Below are 19,438 nucleotides of genomic sequence, written 5' to 3' on the forward strand. Positions count from 1 at the left end.
GATTTAGTCTAATAATTTCTTTTGTCAACTATATATAATATGTCCAAACTGACAGTCATTTTCCTTACTCTCTTGTATTCAGCTATAAACACAAACCTGTTTCACTCTATATATAGATATTCAAATTTGTACTTATCTATTCAATGCCAACCTGTCAAAATGAGTACAAACCATTAAAACTAAAAGGAATACAATTAACTTGCAGCTCTATGTGTTCTGGATCCCACTCAAAATTGCTGGCCTTCTGCCAAAATTGGAAAGAGTTTTATTTGTTCCACCAAATGATTTCCCAAAAGATCAATATCTTATTATCTAATCTACAATACTGTTTCTTCTGTTGTGAAAAATACAAAAATAAAATAAGTTAGCTTTTGGAAGACATTCATTGACCTTTTAGAAGCCTTTTATTCTTATGTCAAAACAATATTCCTGAAGATGTTTCAAAGTTTATTTATTTTAGATGTAGTTTTTCTTTAGTCATTATTAAGCTGTTGTTTGTAACAAATTAACAAGATTTTGACTGAAGAAGGTTATAATTTAGACCACTTTGAAATAGAACCATGAGTGGGCTTTGACAGGTTGGTATCAAAAGTGTTCATAGCTGTTATCATCACCATTTAAAGTCCATTTTCCATGCTAGCATGAGTTGGATATTTCAACAGAATCTGATGAGCCAAAGGTTTGTCCAAGCTCCACTATTTCCTTTGGCATAGTTTCCATTGGTTGACCTATTCAACAGGATGTGATGGATTTGAGGACTGTAGTGTGTGCCAGTGCCTACTTTGTTATGCTTTCTACAACTGGATGCCTTCCTTATGCCAATCACTTTTCAGAGTGTACTGGGTGCTTTTTACATGGCACTGGCACAAGTGATGCACCAAATAACTCACAAGATGAGCCCTCAATTGATGTAGATAGTATTATTGAGGGAGGTGGCTTTGTGCCAGATGATGGTAGGCTAAAGTACAACAGAGGGACAGGAACAGGTGTTTTAATGAAGATAGCAGTTAATGTTCATGAACAAAAAAAAAAATTAATGAAATTTTCCTGCATTATTTTGTTTCTTATTTATCATAAAAATACATGATTATGTCTAAAGAAATATTTTTTATATTGCGATTTTAAACTAGATTCTTAAAGTTTGAAGATTCTAAATACCAGACCCCACCTCACATATTGCCATTAGAACGAGCTGGAAAAACTGGTGACATTGTCTTGGTGGAGTCAGTTAAAACTGGTAGTTCTACAGTTGAAGCAACCCTCTTTGACCCAATATATAAAGTAAGTTGTATTTTTGTTTTGTCTTTCCTCTTAGAGTTTGTATTGTTTGTGTTTACTAACTCTTTGATTGATGTGAATGAGATTTGTAAAGAAAACTTGTTATAGTTATTGGATTTGAAAAATAATTTTTTTGTCACATTTCTGGTCATGGGTGTGACTCTAGTTAAGAAGCTTTGCAACCATGTGGTTCCAGGTTCAGTACCACTGTGTGGCACCTTGGGTTTGTGTCTTCTGCTATGGCTCCAGGTCAATCAAAGCCTTGTGAGTGGATTTGGTTGACAGAAACTAAAAGAAACCTGTTGTATATGTGTGTGTGTGTATGTAAGTTGATGTCTCCTTTTCTTGGCACGGTATGATAGTTGTAAAAGAAGTGTCACTGTCATACAAGCAGTGTCTTTCATTTCCAGTATTCTGTGAAAACATGTCTGATCATGGGAAATATTACTTGACTTGGAAACAGATGAGGGTTGGTGACAGGAAGCGCATCTGGCTGTAAAAAAAAAAAAATCTGTCCTGAGGCAAGTGAAATCGAAATCGAACTCAATTTGTAGACTGGCACCCATGCCAATGTCTCTTCATTGAACACTAAACTTGGCTTGTGAAGACCTGTTGGGGCAAGCGAAAGCGAAATTGTGATGGCATCTGTACCAGTAGATAACTAAGAGCACCGTCCGAGCGTGATCATTGCCAGAGCACCAGCTGTCTGGCTTCCGTGCTGGTGGCACGTAAATAGCACCATATATATATATATATATATATATATATATATATATATATATATATTATACTTTTACAAGAGAGTTAACAGTATCTTCTAAGTTTCAGCCAGTTATTCTTTATCAACCTGTCTGACAAAAGCCAGCTGGCCGAAACTTTTGAAGTCACTGACATCCCTCTTCTTGTTAAAGTATAATATATTCTGTACAAAATGTATTGTAATTCTTCAGTTTAATTATTACAATTACATTAGACAAACATTGATACACACGCACACATATTGGCACCGTGTAAAAAGCACCCAGCACAATCGGTAAAGTGGTTGACATTAGGAAGGGCATCCAGCTGTAGGAACTAAACCAAATCAGACTGGAATCTGGTGCAGCTCTCCTGTTTGCCAGATCTGGTCAAACTGTCCAATACATGCTGGCAAAAATTATTTTACTAAGTTCTTTGTTGCTTTCAAAATTAAATGGAAGCAAAGTGTTTCAACAAAAATATGGTAAAAAAAAAAAGGTTAATAAGGATGTTGTTATTTTACTAAATTCTTTATTATTTTCCAAAATTAATTGAAATAGAGATAGTGTGTTTCAGTAGAAATATGGTAAGAAAAGAATCAATTACAATTTGTATGTGTTATTAAAAGAAATGCCAAAGGAATTGACTAATTTTCTCAAATTTGTGGAAGTAATGTTTGAGTTTATCAGGCAATAAGTTGCTGGTAGTTAATGGTGTAACGAAGAAAAAACACCTAATCTTTTTTTCTCTAAAATTCTTTACTATAGTTTTGTTCTTGACAAGAGATTTTGCTTTTTATTAACTTATGTACCCATCCTCATTTTATAGTAGTTCTTTGGGTTGAGATAGGGTAATGTTAGCTGCTATGTAACCAAAACATGTGGTTATTCTCTTCCTCCCCTCCTCTTCATTATCATCATCATTTTAACATCTATTTTTCTATGCTTGCATGGGTCAAATGGAATCCATTGAAGCAGTCCTTGTACGACCAGAGGCCCTTCCTGTTACCAACCCTCACCTGTTTCCAAGCAAGGTGATATTTCCCCTGGACATGTTTTCACAGAAGGCTAGAAATGAAGTACCTTTCTTGTATGATGGTAACACTAGTTTATAACTATCTCATGATGTCAAGACAAGAAGACACTAACACGAAAGGATAAAAGGCAAAGTCAACCTCGGCGGAATTTGAACTCAGAACGTAATGGCAGACGAAATACCGCTAAGCATTTCGCCTGGCGTGCTAACGTTTCTGCCAGCTTGCCACCTTCAAATTGGGGCTATAATAGAAGACATTTGGTCATGTTGCCATGCAATAGGACTGAACCTGAAACCACATGGTTGAGAAGGAAATTCATTAACCACACAGCCATGTTTGCACCGTATTATTTTATGAATTTATTCTTGCCTGTTGTCTTATTCTTTTACAATATATTTTAATTTCAATATAGTTTTTTGTCTCCATCACTGTTTTCCATAGTATTACATATGTACCATTTGAAATTCTTTGTAAATCTTTCCAGAATGTTCCCCCTGCCACGGTGAGTTTGACAGTGATTGCCAACTTGATGATTAACCCTCCTAGTGTACACGTGTTGGTTCATGGCAAAGTCTTTTATAAACTGGAACAAATCAGGCAGAATGTCATTACTCGTAAGTAACTTTTTATCCTACTTTCCATTCACTCTTTAGTCCTACCTCTCCTCTCCCACACCGTTCCCCATCTCTCACTCCTCCCATACTCTCTGAAACACCCACCTACCTTGTAACATGGGAGGCCACCCTGACACCTTATCACCTGTGTATGGTCTGAATAACATAACTAGTAACACTGCCAAGTATAGTGGTTGATTTACCATTATACTGGAAGCTGACTATTTAATGATTATGTGGAGCTCTAACTCATACAGTAGTAGTTGTAAATCTAACTGTACACACATGTGTGTGTGTAGTGTATGTGCACATGTATATCTATGCATGTATACGTGTATATATGTGTATACGTGTGTGTATGTATAAGTGATGTGTATATATCTTTTATTTGTTTCAGTCATTTGACTGCAGCCATGCTGGGGCACTGCCTTGGCGGGTTTTTAGTTGAACAAATTGACCCCAGGACTTATACTTTTTAAAGCCTGGTACTTATTCTATTGGTCTCTTTTGTCAAACTGCTAAGTTACAGGGATGCAAAAACACTAACACCAGTTGTCAATCAGTGGTGGGGGACAAACATACGCAAAGACACACACACACAGATATATCTTTTGATCTTTTAGTTGTTTCAGTCATTAGACTGCAGCCATGTTGGGGTACCACCTTGAGTCTTTAGTTGAATGAATCAACTTCAGGACTTATTTTTTAAAGCTTGGTACTTGTTCTATTGGTCTCTTTTGCTGAACTGTTAAGTTATGGGGATGCAAACACACCAACACCAGTTGTCAAGCAGTGGTGGTTGGACAAATACAGATACAAAGACTCACACACACACGCATGCGCACACACACACACGCATGCGCACACACACACACACACATATGATGGGCTTCTTTCAGTTTCTGCCTACCAAATCCACTCTAAAGGCTTTGGTCAGCCCGAAGTTATAGCAGAAGACACTTGCTCAATGTACCACGCATTAGGACTGAACCCATAACCATGTGGTTGGGAAGCAAGCTTCTTACCAAACAACCATGCCTGTGATTATATATATGTATATATAACTGAAAGAAGCCTGTTGTATGTATATATGTATTCAACAGGCTTCTTTCAGTTTCTGTCTACCAAATCCACTCACAAGGCTTTGGTTGGCTTCTGTCAACCAAATCCACTCATAAATAAGATACTTGCCCAAGGTGCCATGCAGTAGGACTGAACCTGGAACCATGTAGTTGGGAAGCAAGCTTCTTACCACATAGCTATATGTGTGTGTGTGTGTACTTTATTAATGTCATAATGACATTAATAAAAAAGCAAGTTAGTTTTTAGTGCTACTTGATAAATTATATTTTTCTACTTCACATTCCTTTAATTTTTGGCATTCCAGTGCAACATTGTATTTCTGTTTTCTATTTCAGGAATTTATTTGCCTTCTCCACAATATTACATGGAAGTCGTCAGACCAGACATCTGTTCATTTAATCCGGAAACCTCAGAAGCTGAAGCAATTAGTTTTGGTTCCACTGAAATTGTTTTACGAGACCGAAGTATCCTTGCATATATTTATTTCATATACAAGAATGGGCTGAAAAGTTAATAGGCTGACAATGAAAGAGTGATGCTAAAGCTGTGAAATCATTCATACATTAATTTCAACACTTCTTATTAAGTAACTCGTTTCTTTCCAGATAAACTGACATCTGACTGTTCAGAAAGACTTAAAAAGTAATTAGTAGTGTCTTCTCTTGAAAATGGGAAAAATTTAGCATCATGATGTTAACAAGTACCTACAGAAAACAGGTTTAGTCCCCAACAACATTCATGCTGACATGGTTGTTGCATTAGGGGATGATACTTGTATATATCTACCATTATTTAACGTCTGTTTTCCATGCAGGTACGGGTTGGATCACTGGTGTGGGTTATACTTATAGGAGGGATGGCAGAAAAATTCCTGCTTTAAGGGTGTTGTGAAAGGCCTGGTTGGAGGCCCAACCTTCTGAATACTTTTATAGAGCTTAGAAAACCTGAAGGACCCCTACAATGAGTGTATGAAACTAAGAGGGGAATCATCATCATCATCATTGTCATTTAATGTCTGCCTTCCATGCTGACATGGGTGGGACCTCATGTTGAATAAAATCATAATTAACTGATCCTCCTGTATTTTCTTTTACCTGAAGCCACGAACTTTTCAGCTTCCCGCTCCATATAATATGGAGTAACCATATATCTCTTCTCTAGCAAGATAGCTGTGCATGTCCCCCATCATACTTTAGTCTCTCAACACCTGGCATATAGCCACTTCCCTTTCTACCACAACCTCACTCAGTTAATAAATCTTTTTCTTTTTCTTGCATATTACTTGGTGACCTCACTAATGCCAGTTCCACAAAAAATGCACTCAAAAACTCAAAGTGGTTGGTGTTAAGAAGAGCATCCAGCCATAGAAACAATCATAAGACTATTGGAATTTTATGCAGCCCTCTGTCTTGTCTGATCCTGTCAAGCCATCCATTCGATGCCAATATGGAAGACAGATGTTAAATGATGATGATATATTAATATATATTGTTTGTTCATTTTTATGTCCAGTTTTCCATGCTAGTATGGGTTTGATGAGTATGTCGAGATATACTTTCACAGCTGGATCCTTTTTGGCTCTAACCCTTCCCTGCTTTTCAAATAAGGGATATATATATACAGACATGCAGGAAGTAAATATACACCTTTAATTTTCAAAATCTGTTATTTAATACACAAAGCGAACAATTGAAATGTAATCAATAAGTAGGACTACATACTTCAGTATTTAGTTGACATTTCCTTTGCAGATTTTAATTCAGAAACCCTTTTTGGCATTGAACTGATGAGCTTTGTGATTGTCTCTTGTGGAATTTCTGCCCACTTTTCATGCAACAATCGAAACAATTCATTTTTAGATTTACTGTCGATTTACTATCGAGTTTTTCCTGTAGCTCTATCTAGTATGCTCCAAAGATTTTCAATTGGGTTCATGTCAGGAGATTGGCTTGGCCAAGGAAGCTTTTTGATCCCAATTTCAGTCAGCCATTGTTGATTCCTTTTCGCTGTATGGCATGGAGCCCCATCTTCCATGAATAAAAACTCATTTTCCGTTATGTAAATATGTAACACACGTTTTTGGACTAACTTCTAGCTGTTTTGCAATGTCAGAAGCCTTCGAACGGGGTTTGTTTTCCACAATTCCCTTCAAACAGTGAAGCTTCCTTTCTGAGGGCCCAGGTCGGCCGGGATGAGAATCTGTTGATTCTTTTCCTTGGCTTTTAAATTGCACTATAATTCTATTAACTGTAGCAAGAGGAATTTGAAGATTTTCGGTAATTTTTCGCTGGCTAAGACCAGCCTCAGATTGCTCAACAATACGACCTCTTTGAAAATCTGACAGTTCTCTTGAATTTTTTGTGTGGCATGGCTACTCTTCGCAAATGTTTAATATAATGGCACCTAGAATGAAAAAGAATAATTACATTGTAAATTCTACACCACTGAAAACATATTAAGACACTTAGATGAGAAATTTTGAAGATTAAAGGTGTCTATTTACTTCCTGCATGATTGTGTATATACACATATATATGTATGTGTATATATATATATATATATATATATATATATATAAGAGAGAGAGAGAGAGAGAAACTAGGGCTTCTTTCAGTTTCTGTCTACCAGATTCACTCATAAGACTGGTTGTCCCCGAGGCTATAGTAGAAGGCACTTGCCCAAGTTGCCAAACAGTGGGAACCTGGAACCATGTGGTTGGAAAGCAAACTTCTTACCACATAGCCAGGCCTTGCATGTTTGTGGTTGGAATATTTTTCTGGTTGTATAATTTTGAAAATTTTGGCATTCGATAGGATTTGTCTTTAGAGAAGTTTCCTTGCAAGCTAAATGCTACATCTAATGCTAATTTTTTGATGTTAAACCATCAAATTTATATGAAGATTTATTATCACTGATCAAACATCTTCAGGGGAAATGTTGTTTATAATGACCCCAGTACTTGACTTATATTGGAAGGATGAAAGGCAAAGTAGAGTGGGCATATTTTGAATTTAGAACATAAAGGGACATAACAAATTATATACGGTACTTTATTTGATGCTCAACTGATTTTGCCATTCATCACTATGAAATATTCTTGAAATTTTTTAAAATATGCATAAACATCATCATTAAAAAACCCATTGACAGTCTTTTCCAGATTGATGTATGCTAGTTACAATGAGTTGCTTCTAACTAGGTACTTCTCTGCTATTGTATCATTAGGAAGATGGCATTACTAGTACTTCTTCCTGGCACAGAGCTGAACTGCATCTCATCTGTGCAGATTCTTTTCTCGATCAATTGAGCTAACTCTTTCTGTAACTTCCATAACCTGGTCCAGTAATTTGATGCCTCTGTCATTTCTTCTCTCTAGAGCATTTTCTTTGCTTTTGTAACAGTGATTTGACACCTTCTTGTACTACTTGATTGACTAGTCCATCCTGTTCCGCACTAAATATTTTAGTATCTCATTGGTAATTCTAGATGAACCAAGAGCCTTTTTCTGCCTTCATATCCTTAATTTCTGTCTTGAGTATACTACTGTCAACTTGAATGGCTGGTCCTTCTATTAGGTCTTGCCTTGGAAGTTCCTTTTCTCCCATTCATTCTTGATTAATATTCTTCCATAATAGCACTTCATGCCTCTTTTCAATGTGGTGGAAGCAAATGTACTTTTATCATTCTATACACATTTCTTCCTGATCTTCATGTTTGAGAACATTTGGCAAACCTCCTACTTTCTGGTTGTTCCATTGTTAACTACCTAATATCTCACTTGTAACTATTTTATATAGTTTGTTACTGTTCCCTCTTTCTTTCTAGTTTTTCCAGGCCTGTCTTTTAGCTTTTATGGCTCTGTCTGCAGTACTATTCCACCACAAAGTTACTTTCTCTCTGACTGGGACATCCCAGCCATAGATCTGGTCTGCATTCTTCAACAGTTGTCCTGTAAGGACTCCCAATTGTCTTCTATTATAAATCTCAGTACAAAAGGCGGGAAACTCAGTTTGACTCCTTTTATTGTATTATTCACTTTAGTTTATTGATGTGTGTTATAGACTGTCATCATCATCATGGTCTTTTAATGTTTGTGTTCCATTCTGGCGTGGAGGCTCAATGGCCCAGTGGTTTCGATTTCCAGACCGGGTGTTGTGAGTGTTTATTGAGCAAAAACACCTAAAGCTCCACGAGGCTCCGGCAGGGGATGGTGGCGAACCCTGCTGTACTCTTTCACCACAACTTTCTCTCACTCTTACTTCCTGTTTCTGTTGTGCCTGTAATTCAAAGGGCCAGCCTTGTCACACTGTGTCACGCTGAATATCCCCAAGAGCTACGTTAAGGGTGCACGTGTGTGTGGAGTGCTCAGCCACTTGCACGTTAATTTCACGAGCAGGCTGTTCCGTTGATCAGATCAACTGGAACCCTTGACGTCGTAAGCGACGGAGTGCCAACAACAACATTCCATTCTGGCATAGGATGAGCAATTTGACAGGATCCAGTGGGTCTGAAGACAGCATCATGCACCAATGTCTGCTGCAAATTATATTTTAGTGAGACTTCTTTATATCCTCTGAATATAAAATGTTATATACCACTGAACATTACTTCGGTAAATTTAGCATCTCTGTAGACCCACTCTGATGTCTTTGTCACTGTTGGGGGGAAAGTTGGATGCAATATTAACATGATGCTGCTTCTGTGTCTTCTGGATTTTATGGGAATGACACAAGATGTATGTGTCATACATTTGTATACATACATATATATTGCTATTCATAACAATATGTGTGTTTAGTATGTATATTATTTGTTGTATATTGATGTTTCTTTCAGAATTACTTGTGTTGTGGACAGACATAAAACAACAGGTCATTAGCCATAGTAATGGAACTTTCTATTGAAATTCTCACTGTCCTAGAAATTAAACCCAATTACACCAAAGAGAACAACCTTGAGACCAACAAGAGAGTCCTTTTGTGGTCATTTGGTCTGTGGTAAATAAGTTAAATTCCTTTGGAACTACACCATATCATCTTAAAAAAAAAAGTGGAAGAACACTTTAAATAATATAGTCTTAGATACATTGTCTAAAACTAACAAGAGTTGATCATGACTGGAAAACATTGACCGGAGCTTACTGAGAATACACATTGTGTACAGTGTTCTTTCAAATACAAGGAATGTACATTAAAGTGAAAAATGATGTATAATCTTGGATTTTGATATCTCAAGATTTGTATACTCTTTTACTTGTTTCAGTCATTTGACTGCAGCCATGCTGGAGCACCGCCATTAGTTGAGCAAATCGACCCCAGGACTTTTTCTTTGTAAGCCTAGTACTTATTCTATCGGTCTCTCTTTTGCCGAACCGCTAAGTTATGCGGACATAACCAGCATCGGTTGTCAAGCGATGTTGCGGGGACAAACACAGACACACACACACAAACATACACACACACACACACACACACACACACACACACACACACACACACACACACATATATATACGACAGGCTTCTTTCAGTTTCCGTCTACCAAATCCACTCACAAGGCTTTGGTCGGCCCGAGGCTATAGTAGAAGACACTTGCCCAAGGTGCCACGCAGTGGGACTGAACCCGGAACCATGTGGTTGGTAAGCAAAGTGAAATATCTTTGAGTTCAAATTGCACTACAGTTGAATTTGTCTTTTAGCATCTTTGTTTCTCCCTCACCTCCTTGTTACTCAGAGGGAATTTTTTCTGTTTTTTTCTTGTTTTGTAAGATACTTGGTAAACTCACTGGTGCCAGTGGCACAAAGAAAGCACCCAGTACTCACTAAAATGGATGGTTTTATGATAGGTATCAAACTAGAAACTATGCCAAAGCTGGTATTTAAGCTTGATGTGGCCCTTGGGGGTCACTGGATCTTGTCAAGCTGTTCAACCCATGTCAGCATGGAAAACAGACATTAAATGGTGTATCAGTAATACACTGGAGTCAGTTGAGTTCTTTGTATTCTAATACTGTTTTGCATAATATAGGTAGAAATAGAAAAGAAGAGTTATGTTTACTTGTGTGGATAGGTAATTGTTGAGGTAAACCTATAGAGGGAAATATCCCTTAATAGGTGCTATTGGAATTTGGAATCTGAAGAAATGAACATAGGGACTAACATGAAATAGAATGGATTGGTAAATTCTGGTTAAGATATTTTTGCAGCCAAAGAATTTCTTTGATTATGAAGTGTGTTGTCATTTACCTTAAGAATGTTTCTAGATATCCAAGACAGTGAACAGTCGTACCAACCTTCTGCTTTAATCTATGTTGTTGAACCAGCTTACATAAGTAAGTATGTCATATGTATCTCTTTTACCTGTTTCTGTTTTTGGATTGTGACCTTGTGAGGCAATGCTTCGGGGAGTTTTGTCAAGGAAATCAGCTGCAGTACTTATTTTAAGTTTAGTGTTTATTCTGTTTGTGATGAAAATGTCGTGTGAGACATAAGCATACCAACACTAGTTGACAAGTGATGAGACAAACATGTGTTCACACACACACACACACATGCAAACACACACACACACACACGCAAACACACACACACATGCAAGCACACACACACACGGCTTCTGCACAGTTTCCATCTAGTAAACTCAATCACAAGTATTTGGTTGACTCAAGGTTAAAGTAGAAGATTCTGACCACAAGGTGCCATATAATGAATGTATCTAAACTATATGGTTGCAAAATGAAATTAACCATTCAGGTGTGTCTGTACCTGTGTTTCAATATTCTATTATGAAGCAAGGCAGAAAGAGATGGATGACACAAGGTAGCCAGCAAATAAGGAACACTGTTAATAACTACAGTGTTCCATAAGAAAATAAAAGTAGTAAGTGTAAATATGGTTGAGTTGTGAACAAATATCTGCCTCCTGGCAGAACTCATTTAGTCCTGATAGAAAATGAGAATTAGTAGGTTCTATGTAGCTTAATTAATAACAATGTTTTTGATATCCTTTTAGTCAGGAGGGAAGGCAATGCCTATAATCTTTTGCAGGGTCTCTGAGACTAGTGGATGAGAGAGGAGGCAGTATCCTGAAACTGGAGACCTGGCTCAAATACTTGCAGCAGAGTGCTAAAAGTATCCAAGGTACCAGATAGTGGTGTTAAACTGGGCAATGGATTAAGTCTACCACCCAAGTAGGTCATAGTAGGATTTGAAGTCGGAATATACAAAGACTAGAACACATACTGCAACACATCTGGTCCAGTGTTCTTACAGTTTTGCTGATCCATGGCTCTGGATTGTCTGTTATGCTAAAAGCAGGTTCATGTGTACCTATTTGACCAGGTGCTCTGTATCTCTCGTGTTTCAAATAATTTATGATATTGAATGTCATTCACACAAAAATCTTAGTTTTTAATTTATCTCTCTTAAATGATGTTTCATTAAAACCTAGCTTTTGATATATTGTATAATTAGCAGTATTAGATTAATTTATTAGAATTTAACTTATTTCCTTTGCTTCTCAATAAAGTAATCAGTTATTAGCATTAAACAATTAATTGAATAAGATATAATCAATAGATAAAGAATGCTATTTAAGCTTTCGATGGTGTATTCAAATTAAATTGTTCTGTTTATTTTTTTGTCTCTTCAGGTTTTGTTGTTTTATCATACACAAAATGGGTGTTGGAAACTGGTAGAGATTATGAAATCTGTTTGGAAATTTTTGATTCTTCAAATCACAAGATTTATCCATCAGATGTAAGTGGAAGCAATCTGTTCTGTTTTTTTTTTTTCTTCTGAATCTCTTTTTGATGTTTTGTTTAAAATGTTTACTTTCCTTCCATGTTTCATGGGTCAGATGAGATTTTTTTAAAAGAAGCAAAATATTACAATGCGAATATGAAATTTTTGGTTATCCATTTCAAATGTCAGTAAAGGGTAACCGGAATGAAAGATAAATCTATTTTTTAGTCAGGAACAAAGAAGGGATGCACTAGCTCTTCAAGCAATGCCAAAGTTTTAACTGTTACATTTCAGGTGTGTTCAATGAAGTATTAAAAGATTTAGCTTAAAAATGCTCAGAACTTTCTGGACAACTTAATATATATTTATGACGTAATGAGTTCTATTTATCCTGTTTATTCTAATTAACTTCCTCAGGGTTCATAGTCTTGCAAGTTGTATGACAACCTCAATAGTGCTGGTAGCATGAAAGAAGCACCCAGTATATACTGTAAAGTGGTTAGTATTAGGAAGGGCCTCTAGCTGTAGAAACCATACCAAAACAGACAGAGCACAATGCAATCCGTCAACTGATGAATCCTGTCAAACTGTCCAGCCCATGCCAGGATGGAACATGGACATTCGATGATGATACACACTCCTTTCAGTTTCTGTCTACTGAGTCCACTCACAAGGCTTTGGTTGGCCTAAAGCTATATAGTAGAAGACAATTACCCTAAGTGTTGTGCGGTAGGATTGAACTTGAAACTACAGGGTTGGGAAGTGAATTTCTTAACCAAATGGCTATGCCTGATCCTACATTATATTTTTGTATTTCTATTTCCAACATTTGTATATAATAGATAATTGCATTCCACTAAGTTTATTGAAGTTGTTATAATTTTAGTAAAGGAAACTGAGGCAAATAATGTCTATCCACTTCGACTGTCTCTACTGTTAGTGTGTATAAGACATGACTATGTGGTTAAGAAGTTTGCTTCCTAACTATGTGGTTTCAGCTTCAGTCTCACTGCATGACCCCCCTCGGGCAAGTACCTTCTGCTAGAGCCCTTAACCAACCAAATTCTTGTGAGTAGATTTGGTTGACAAACTGAAAGAAGCCCTTTTGTATGTGCACCCATGCCTTGACATCACATAATGTTTGTAAGCAGGTATCATTATTATGCAAGTGATGTTGTTTCCAGTTTTCTCTGAAAAGCATAGGAAATATTACCTTACTTGGAAATGGTTGGGGGTTGGTGATAAGAAGGGCATCCGGCTATAGTGTTGTGCTTCAACAAATTTCTGATTCATGCAAGCATGGAAAAGAGGATGTTAAAACAGTGATGTGTTGTATGTATGTATGTTTATTTTTATATACATACACACACATACACACATGTGCACATATACCATAGTAAAATGTCCCTGTTGGAGAAATTATGTTATATTTTCCTAAAAAGCATAGAAGTGGCTTATAGGCACAAAAGTAACTGTGTGGTAAGAAGCTTACTTCCCAACCACATCATTCTGGGTTCAGTCCCACTGCATGGCACCTTGGGCAAGTGTCTTCTACTGTAGGCTTGGGCCGACCAAAGCCTTGTGAGTGGATTTGGTACATGGAAACGGAAACAAGCCCGTCGTATATGTATTTGTGTGTCTGTGTTTGTCTCCCTCCCATCATTGCTTGACAACTGGTGCTAGTGCGTTTACGTCCCTGTAACTTAGTGGTTAGGCAAAAGAGACTGATAGAATAAGTACTAGGTTTACAAAAAACAAGTCCTGGGGTTGCTTTGTGTGACTAAAGGTGGTGCTCCAGCATGGCTGCAGTCAAATCACTGAAATGAGTAAAAAAAATAAAAAAAGAAATGTCCAAAATAGTGAAAAAAAAAAGAAAAAGAAAAAAAAGGCTTAACCAATTGTAATTCCTTCCACTTTCTCAAATTATTTCAGAATCTCATAATTGAAGCTTTATTTCCTGCTGAATATTTCCGAGTCAATCACCAAACAAAAAATGGTTCCTACTTTCATGTGACCACTCTAAAGAAAGGAGTTGTTAACATCAAAGGTAGTTTAAATGGTGTTCTGTCTGTAAGTAAAGCCATCTACCTAATCCAGTTTCTTAATCTGAAGTTTTCCTATAATCCTTTTGATACCAGCCTGCTTGAGACCACTATGGTTCTGTGATGCAAACTACCTGTTTTAAAGTAATTTAAACTTCCTATCAAAATTTCATGTCAATTTATTTTCTAAAACATTAGCTTCATAATGGCTAAGTTGTATTATTAAATTCTTCACTATTTTAAAATATTAATTGAAACAGAAGTATCGTGTGTGCCAACAGGAATATGGTAACAAAAAGGGTTAATATGTATCATGCGTCTTTTGTTTTGCTATATAAGCTCTCTCTCTCTCTCACTTGTTTATATACACACACACACACACACACACACACACACACACACACATATCACCTGCTATGTGTTTTCTATCTGCAAATATTTCTGTTTTAAAACCAGACTAAACTGCCTCATTAGAATTCTCTTCAATTGTACGTCTTATTAATCATTTGCATACAAAGTGACATAGATTGTGGAATGTAGTTTATTTTTTTTTATTCTCTTACATTGTACTTAATAATACTGCTATACATGCCTAATTTATGAATATTCATATTTTAAAGGAAAAGAAGCATTTATTTGCACAAGCCCTAGTGACTGAACAGTTGCTGGAGATCTATGACAAAATTGAGGTGGAACCAAAGTCTATATTATTCCCATGGGAATCAAATACTAAATTTAGTTATAGCTCAAAGCTTACGGTGAGTGTTTTTCTGACATTTGTATAATGTTAATGTCTTGTTTTATTTTTCAGCTATGTCTTGTTTGAAAATTATTTTTTATTATCTGTTTTTCATGTTTGCACCAGTTTGATGTAATTTAGGATCTTTTGTATCTAAATAGGCTAAATTTTTTTTTAGGTTCTGATTGTATTAATAATAATTATTTCTACTCTAGGCACAAGGCCTTGAAAATTTTTTGGGGAAGGGGGCTAGTTAGTTACACAAACTCCAGTGTATAACTGGTACTTATTTCATCAACCCCTGAAAGGATGAAAGACAAAGTTGAACCTGGCAGAATTTGAAGTCAGAAATGTAGTAGCAGACAAAATACCGCTAAGCATTTTGCCTGGCATGCTAATAATTCTGCCAGCTCGCCACCTTAATTGTATTAATAAGAATAATAATTATTCTTATTTTTGCTCAAGGCGTGGCTGTGTGGTAAGTAGCTTGCTTACCAACCACATGGTTCCGGGTTCAGTCCTACTGCGGTGCATCTTGGGCAAGTGTCTTCTACTATAGCCTCGGGCCGACCAAAGCCTTGTGAGTGGATTTGGTAGACAGAAACTGAAAGATGCCCGTCGTATATATGTATATATATATATGTGTGTGTGTATGTTTGTGTGTCTGTGTTTGTCCCCCTAGCATTGCTTGACAACCGATGCTGGTGTGTTTATGTCCCTGTAACTTAGCGGTTCGGCAAAAGAGACCGATAAAATAAATACTAGGCTTACAAATAATAAGTCTCTGGGTCGATTTGCTCGACTAAAGGCGGTGCTCCAGCATGGCCGCTGTCAAATGACTGAAACAAGTAAAAGAGTAAGGCTTGCAATTTTGAAGAGAGGTGTTTAGTTGATTACATCGAACCCCAAATACTTAACAGATACTTATTTTGTTGACCCTGAAAAGATGAACAACAATGTCAACTTGGAATGTAAAATGTTGGAAGAAATGCTGCTAAACATTTTGTCTGATGCACTATTGATTCTGCTAGCTTAGGTAGTGGCTCTCATGGCTTCTGATTTTAACTGGCTGGGATTGTTATCATGTACATGTTTTGTCTTGGTATAAAAGATCGGCTACAGTAAATATTCTGCTCAATACCACAGATTTACCTTAACCATTTGAGCATGACCTTAGTGGCTGATAATATATGTGCATCTTTGATCATGAACAGAAGCAGTGGGGGGGGGGGGAGCATCATAGCTATGTGTTGAGAGGAATTCCTTGAGGTTTTATAATTCACTTCTGGAAACATGAGCAGAAGTAGTGGGGGAGCATCATAATGCTTGACCATAACCATTTGAGCATGTCCCTTAGTGGCTGATGATATGTGCATCTTTAATCACGAGCAGAAGTAGTGGGGGAGCATCATAGCTATGTGTTGAGAGGTATTCCTTGAGGTTTTATAATTCACTTTTGGAAACATGGGTTCATCATCCTTAAACAGACCTTATTCAGGAACCTTCTGAGTGAGATGGGCTACTCAACCTGAAAAAAATTCAAACTGGGCTCCACCTGCAAGATCATGCGCAGTTTATCTTGATATGAGATCACCATGTCATGTACATATGGTTGTGATGCATGTGCCTTTATCAGACGGTTAGTCATGATGGGTATATTGGGCTTCATATATTTGTACCCCAGTGTCAATTTGATGGCATGAACTGCTCTCTCACTCAATAATGATGATAATGGTTTTCAATTTAGGTACAAGACATTTAATTTTTGAGGAAAGTGGGGTAGTTCATACCTTTGAGGTCAGTGCTTGACTTTATTTTATTGACCCTGAAATGATGAAAGGCAAAGTTGACCATGGCAGGATTTGAACTCATAACATATAGACCTGAGGCAAGAACCATATGACATTTTGTCAAACACTCTACTGATTCTACTAATCCACCTCCCTTACATACATTTTCAATACTAAAATACTGTTGCCAATACTGTTATATCTCTCAGAACTATATTCTTCTGAAATTTCCTCCCCGGCCAACCTCTCCCATATGCAACTACTGACCCAAAAGTTGGAACTAAACAGTAGCCTTACAAACAACCTTACCTAACAATGTTTCTGTGTTCCAAATTGAAGCAGCTAGACAATTTATGACCACTACTCTTCACTTAATATTATTACAATAAAGTTATTAAAAATGTATGTATGGTAATTAAAAGAAAGAAAATTAGAAATTCTTTTAAATAATTCCTTCTGTTTCAGGTTGTTTTTAATGATTTTACGTTTACTTTTATCTCTTGTGAATATATTCAAATATTTTCAAATGCCTTTATGTTGTTTGCAGGCTACTGGTGGTAGTGGTGAATATTCCTGGAATTCCTTGAACCTAAGTGTTGCCACTGTAAACAACAAAGGTTACACAAGTCCTGTCAGCCTTGGAATTAGTACAGTAGTGGCTGCTGATGTCAAGAACCATAGGCACACTGGAATGGCTAAGGTGGGGTTTCGAAACAAACTGATTATTTTTCTTTAGAATCCCAGCATGCAAAGTGTGTATGTTAAAGTGTTTGTGAGAAAGTTGGCATAAGAGGAATTAAATGTGGCATGCATAAGAGAGTTCTGGGAGCAATGTATTTTCCACCCACGTGTAGTAATAAAAGATGAAAAAATTTCACACATTCTACCCCCAACAAACCAAGCTACATCTCCTTTTCTCTTCACATTTCCTTTTTCTCACGCACTATGTTTATGCTTATCTCTTGCTCCCTAAACCTGTCCTCACTGCCCTGCTCACTGTGTCATTGCTATCCTGTTGTCCCCTTCCTCTATATACTCACATTTCATGAGTCACTGCATTCTCCGCCCCCACACTCTTTGTATTCATGTGAAGTCCCTACTCCCTACTTATGCACACTTGGCTATACTCCACCATCCCATTTATATTTTAATCCCCATACCTTGAGGGCATCTCTGGCACTTCACCACCATCTCTCTCTCTCTCTCATTCGATCATCCCTTTTATATTCTGATCCCTATACCTATTTCGTTATTGCCCACAAGGGGCTAAACATAGACGGAACAAACAAGAACAGACGAACGGATTAAGTCGATTACATCGACCCCAGTGCGTAACTGGTACTTAATTTATCGACCCCGAAAGGATGAAAGGCAAAGTCGACCTCGGTGGCATTTGAACTCAGAACGTAACGGCAGATGAAATACCGCTAAGAATTTCGCCCGGTGTGCTAACGATTCTGCCAGCTCGCCGCCTTATACCTTATATCAACCAGCTTCACTTGTTACAATGCAACCACAAAGATCCCTATACCTTGAGGGTATTCCCTGGCATTTCACCACCATCTCTCTTCCACCCTCTCTTGCACTCTCACCCTCTTGCTCTCTTCCACTCTCTCATTCTTGATCAGTCTTTTTCTCTCTCTCTCTCCCTCTGACTGGGTAACCATGTATCTCCTCTACAGCAACACACCTATCATTCTGTCACACTCTAACCTCTCATCATCTGGCACAGACCACCTCCTCCAATGCCCCCCTCCCTCCTCTCAGAGGATCTTTGTTTTGCAAGTTACCTGGTGACCCTGCCAGTGCTGATATATCCAGTCTACACTGTAAAGTGGTTGGTATTTGGAAGGGCATCCAGTTGTAGATATGCCAAAACTGGTCTCGCTAGTGCTATGTGAAAAGCACTCAGTCCACCCTGTAAGGTGGTTGGTGTTAGAAAGGACATCTAACTGTAAAGATCCTGCCAAAACAGATAATGAAACCTGGTTCAGGCTTCTACCTAGCCAGCCCTTGTCAAACTGTCCAACCCATGCCAGAATTGAAAATGGACATTAAATGATGACGATGATATGTATCATCATCATCATCATCATCGTTTAACGTCCGCTTTCCATGCTAGCATGGGTTGGACGATTTGACTGAGGACTGGTGAAACCGGATGGCAACACCAGGCTCCAGTCTGATTTGGCAGAGTTTCTACAGCTGGATGCCCTTCCTAATGCCAACCACTCAGAGAGTGTAGCCACTCACACACGCACGTATGTATATGCACTTATATACATACATATGATGGACTTCTTTCAGTTTTAAGCCAAGGCTATAGTGGAAAACACTTGCCCTAGGTTCTACACAGTGGGACTGAACCCAGAATCAT

The 19,438-nt window shown here is 37.5% G+C and overlaps 1 protein-coding gene across 4 annotated transcripts in view; it reads left to right on the top strand.

The window, feature by feature from the left end:
• Nucleotides 1–19,438, top strand: part of LOC106869274 (nuclear pore membrane glycoprotein 210) — a 115,338-nt gene that overhangs the window by 19,865 nt on the left and 76,035 nt on the right. For all 4 annotated transcript variants that reach the window (XM_052968387.2, XM_089352464.1, XM_052968388.2 and 1 more), the window contains exons 5-12: nucleotides 1,131–1,281; nucleotides 3,537–3,666; nucleotides 5,085–5,213; nucleotides 11,012–11,080; nucleotides 12,399–12,505; nucleotides 14,423–14,560; nucleotides 15,153–15,290; nucleotides 17,609–17,761. In XM_052968387.2, coding sequence (XP_052824347.1) covers nucleotides 1,131–1,281; nucleotides 3,537–3,666; nucleotides 5,085–5,213; nucleotides 11,012–11,080; nucleotides 12,399–12,505; nucleotides 14,423–14,560; nucleotides 15,153–15,290; nucleotides 17,609–17,761 — 1,015 coding nt within the window. The remainder of the gene's footprint in view (nucleotides 1–1,130; nucleotides 1,282–3,536; nucleotides 3,667–5,084; nucleotides 5,214–11,011; nucleotides 11,081–12,398; nucleotides 12,506–14,422; nucleotides 14,561–15,152; nucleotides 15,291–17,608; nucleotides 17,762–19,438) is intronic.

Source organism: Octopus bimaculoides, chromosome 5 (genome assembly GCF_046866305.1).
Source record: "Octopus bimaculoides isolate indiv1 chromosome 5, ASM4686630v1, whole genome shotgun sequence".
NCBI lineage: Eukaryota > Metazoa > Mollusca > Cephalopoda > Octopoda > Octopodidae > Octopus > Octopus bimaculoides.